At 39.6% G+C, this 5,099-nt stretch overlaps 1 protein-coding gene across 1 annotated transcript in view; it reads right to left on the reverse strand.

Moving 5' to 3' along the window:
- Positions 1 to 5,099, reverse strand: part of LOC119594598 (ATP-citrate synthase-like) — a gene marked incomplete in the record, with an annotated part of 33,922 nt that overhangs the window by 2,161 nt on the left and 26,662 nt on the right. The window contains 11 exon segments of the mRNA XM_037943639.1: positions 29 to 225; positions 620 to 763; positions 1,294 to 1,490; positions 1,635 to 1,743; positions 2,054 to 2,155; positions 2,341 to 2,477; positions 2,646 to 2,766; positions 3,094 to 3,253; positions 3,450 to 3,646; positions 4,030 to 4,145; positions 4,753 to 4,876. Coding sequence (XP_037799567.1) covers positions 29 to 225; positions 620 to 763; positions 1,294 to 1,490; positions 1,635 to 1,743; positions 2,054 to 2,155; positions 2,341 to 2,477; positions 2,646 to 2,766; positions 3,094 to 3,253; positions 3,450 to 3,646; positions 4,030 to 4,145; positions 4,753 to 4,876 — 1,604 coding nt within the window.

The raw sequence follows: 5,099 nt of genomic DNA on the forward strand, positions 1-5,099 counted from the left end.
CAACAACACAGAGGCAGGCCCACGTTACCTGGTAAATGACCCAGAGTTCCTTAAGAGGTCGACAAATGACACTCCGATGACGCCATCTACGTTGAGGATGAGGTTGGGCTTCTTGCTGGTGGTGATCTTCTCCACCTCGAGTGCATAGTCGAGGAGAGGCGTGCAAGGGAACTCCTGCTTTACGAAGTTCTTGATGATTTCTACTCGCTTGTCTGGGTTGTTGAGCTGAAGGAAATTTCAAATTAGTTGGGTGAATGTGTGAAAAGTCAGATTCTTTTTTCGTTTACCCTTTCTGCTGAACTTAGGGTATCTGAGAAAGGAAGCAGTAAATGGGGTTAATAGCAAACAATAAGAATAATAGTAGTAAAACTCTGGACTATCAAATATCAATACATTGTCAAGTATGGAGTGTAATGTTTGTCTTTCTTTAGATTAAAAATCATGATTGTTTAGCTAGCAATAATCACATTCATATGAAATTTGGGGAAAACAGTATAAGCCATCCAATAATTTAAATACATCCTGGTCTTCACAAAAAAATATGTCATTACTATTAATCACAATAACACTTCAACATCTGAATAATATTTCTGTGATAAAATAGCAAAAGAATACTTACTGACTTCACCCTGTGTCCAATACCCATAATAAGCTGCCCCTTCTTACGCATGTCATTCACAAACTCCATTGGCAAAAGACCCTTGTCAAAGGCCTCACTAAACTGCCTGGCAGCACCATCAAGAGCACCTCCAAATCGGTCACCCTAGAACAATAAAAGATGTGGATAGGAGACTTTTTTTTCATGGTATGTCAATCTTGGTTCTCCCCACCAATTATTTCATTTTTCTTTGCTCTCATACTTATATCACACTAAATCCTCTGAATTAGGAAGAAGGTAAAGATGTAGACTTCTGTGTTTAAACAGCAGAACAATATTCTCTACTCTTATAGTTATTTAACCCATTCACCAGGTAACTTCTGAGCACATCATGATGAAAACTTCACTGACACTGAATAACATCTAATCACATCATGAGCCCAGGTCCTGGTAGCCAGAATGACATCTTGGGAGCCCAGCCATGAGCTAAACAATAGCTCAAATGTAGAGCACTTTGGTGGAAATTTACCAGTTGTGAATGGGTTCACAATTTTCTCTTTGCATTTTTTTTTTTCACATTTCCTTTTAATTCATCTTCCTCCAAGCTTTCTAAATAAACTTTTTTTTTTCTTACAAATGTTATGATATCACACATCAGTATTACCAACATTTTCCTGAAATTAAAATAAACTCACAATGGTTAACAACCCAGACACAAGGGATGACACAAGATCCTTCCCAGCCCTGGTGCAGACAATGGTGTTGTGAGCACCTGACACAGCAGGCCCATGGTCAGCTGTAACCATCAAGCACATCTCCAGGAAGGTTGTGGCATAAGGAGGTAGACGGCGCTGGAACCAGAGGAGGGACAGGGTGCCACCAATGCCCAGACCTGTTGGAGAGAGGGAATGGATGACAATTTAAAAGCAAAACCACTTAAAAAATTACCCAAAAAATTTGAAATCAAACAAAAGTAATCCTAAGCTTATGATCAAAATGACTAAACCACTTAAGAAAAACTGTTGTGTTTGCTCACCTTGCTCCAAGACAGCAGAAATGGGCATGCCAGCATAGAGAAGTTCCTGGCCTCGCTCGTCACTAATGGAAGTCATGAAGGAAGCTGGTTTGCGGATGAGGCCAAGTTCCTACCAAGAGGAAAGAGACTTGTCAATAATTTATAAAACTGGCCTAACATTAATACTTGTTTTATATGCTGTATGAAGACGAGTATGTGAATTTCTTTGTTCTGGTAGACACACACCAACACAAAAGGTATAAACAAAGTATAGAGATGGAAGATTATGTTTGATACATTTACCATCATCTCACAAAGTAAGACAAAAAAGTCATATAAACCTATGTGCATTCAGAAACAATGATATTATGAATGTACTTTCTATTATCAATCAAGTTAACATCTGTATTCAGAGCATAAAAGAAAAAACAGCACCTTACCCTGGCCCAGTTGTAATCCATTGGCACAGTGGGGGGTGGAACCTCCTCTTTGGGCACAATGATTCCTTCTTCTAGCAGACTCCTGTACACAAGGTGGACCATCTGCAGCAACAAAAGGAGAAAACTTATAGAAAAGGGAGAGCGGGAAGTACATGAGAAAGTGCATAAATGTATATTGGAAATATATGCTCAATCATCTTTTTCTTAATTTTATCATTTCCCGTGTGTGAAAATTTAAAGTGGGAAAAACAAGGAGCTCCCAAGAGGGTCTTCCTCTAGCTACACACCTCCCCCAGCTCATCAAAACTGACAGGAACTTTGGCACCACTCTCAGCCAGAGCCTTGTTCTTGGCCACAGCAGTTTCTCGTTCAGCATTTGCGCAAGCTCCCGCATGGCCGAACTGCACCTCAGAGGAGAACATACCTGGAAGAAAAATAGAAAATGGCAGACAAAATTATAGTATTCCATGTTATTTCTTCCTGGCTATCATAGATTTGAATCTAAATCAAGCATTTTCTGTAAAAAACTAAATAAATATATGACAAACCAATGTATAGCACATCAAGACAACCCAAAATAAAGCATACACACCAGCACACGTTCCGATACACCAAGCAACAATGGGCTTGGTGATGCGCTTATTCTGCAAAGCTTGGCAGACCTCATACTCCTCCACACCTCCTACTTCACCCAGCAGCACCAACATCTTGACCTAGGAAAAACAAAGCACGTAATAAAGAGAAAAGAACTAATGAGTCAGAGAGCATGGAAAAGACAAAATTGGGAAATCAATGGATTTGAAATTGAGGATAAGAATAAAGAAATGCTGAATTTAATGACAGTGATACAACAAAGTAACTTTATACCATTTATCAAAGAGAAAGGAATATTTCAAGCAACTTAATTATAAGTTTAAAAAGATGCAAAGGTACAAAAAATCTAGCTATTATACAATACCACTTGAGAATAAAATTAAGCCCGCAGTTATCATCCCTCAAATAAAACCCTACAGATAGCATTCAATTTTTCCTGTAAGTACCTCTGGGTTATCATGGTAGCGGAGGAGATGGTCCATGAATGTGGTTCCTGGGTATCGGTCTCCACCAATGGCTACTCCCTCATAAACACCATCAGTATTGTGCGAGATAATGTTGTTCAGCTCATTGGACATGCCACCAGAACGTGACACGTAGGCAACGCTACAGAAAGAGTGGGGTAGGATAGTTAGAGTCTTGGCTTTAAAGATTTCCATTTTTTTCCTTTTCAAAATACTTGAGAGAATATATCAAATACAATAAGGAAAGGGAAATGTGGTTAAAAGGAAAAATCGCTCATAATAAAACACACACCAAAAATAAAGAACATTTATAAAAATACTAACAAGACTTCACACACCTGCCAGGACGATAAAGCTTAGAGTGCAAGATGTTGTCCATCATACCACCAGTGTTGCCAATCTTAAAGCAACCTGGCTTGATTCCACCCACTGTGGCTGGGCCGATGATAGACACTCCCTTTTCATTTGCACGTTTGATCAAGATACGAGTCAGGTTTTCAGGAATACCCTCAGCAATGATGGCAATAGTGCGGATCTAGAGAAGGTTGTGAAGGAATGTTAGGAGTGTGATTTCACTATTAAAATCAAATGCATCTATACTTGCATATGTTAAATCTACAAATAGTGCAGTATCTATGAATATGAAGTGTAATGCTGGAAAACAAAAACAAAAAAACACCTACCTTATTCAAAGAAAAGGGTAAAATGCATAAACTTGTGCATCAATAGGTTAATCTTTATAGGGTACATCCTGGTATGAGATACTGTGCAACATGATCAAACTGTTCAATTATATCTAAACCTTGTGGAGATATGAATTCTAGTTTACCGAACCTCTAGTTACAATGATCTCACAGAGTCTCCAGCTTGGCTAGTGACCATGGCTGAGACACAACAATGAAATAATGGATGTCCTACCTGTGGGAAAGCAAGAGTTTCGATGGTCGAGTCGTACGCAGATCGCAGTGAGGCGAAGTTGATCAGGACATCAGCATCAGGGTGCTTTTTCATTGCATCAGCCATGTTCTTGTACACTAAGGGTGAAAACACATGTCAGAAAAAAGTGAGAACAGGATGGAAGAAGAAGACAGGCATACTGATATGTAAGGAAACTTTTAAGTGATTTCAGTTGTGCATTATGCTATTCACAATGAAATTCATTACTATGTTATCAGGTACTTCACATGCTTGAGGGCTTCCAAATCTATATTCCTTTCAATTACTGAAGTTCCATAGTTTAAACAGGGAGTTTGAGCAGCTTCTAAACACTTAGCAGAAGTTCCAAAAATGATTCCCCCCCCCCCCCCCACTTTCTTGCCCTCGCTCCCTCTCCCATTCTCTTGCCCTTGCTCCCCCTTCCAGTCTCTTGCCTTTGCTCCCCCTTCCAGTCTCTTGCCTTTGCTCCCTCTCCCACTCTCTTGCTCTTGCTCTTGCTCTTACTTCCACTTCGTTTATCTCATGTTCTCGACTTGCTTCCACTTCTTATTTTCACTCTCTTGCTCTTGCTCCCACTCTCACTCTCATGTCCTTGCTCCCACCCTTTAGTTCAGGCTCTCACTCTCACTCTTATTCACTTGCTCTTTCCTTTCTTCATTCTGTGTACACCACTTTCATTTCTCTCTTACCCTCCTAGAAACCAACCTGGAATGAGGATCTCTTTGTGGCCCCAGTAGAACTTCTGCTTGTGGTCTCCTGTGAAGGGGTAAACCATAGCTGACACCGAGGGTTCCGACCTTGAGCAGACAAAGTCAAAGTCCAGCATGCCCTGAGATAAGGGAAAATAATGCCTTAGCCATGAATAGATAAAAATGAAGGAAAAATGTATAAAAAACAAGACGAAACAGAAAGATATACCAAGGTATAATATAAAGAAATATAAACTGATTACTTACAAATATCATCATGCTATATCAAAATATAACACTATCACATATCACAATATGGAAACACAACCTCATACTCAAACTGACAGAAAAACTTGTACCCGA

This window comes from Penaeus monodon, chromosome 34, assembly GCF_015228065.2.
Source record: "Penaeus monodon isolate SGIC_2016 chromosome 34, NSTDA_Pmon_1, whole genome shotgun sequence".
Taxonomy (NCBI): Eukaryota; Metazoa; Arthropoda; class Malacostraca; order Decapoda; family Penaeidae; genus Penaeus; species Penaeus monodon.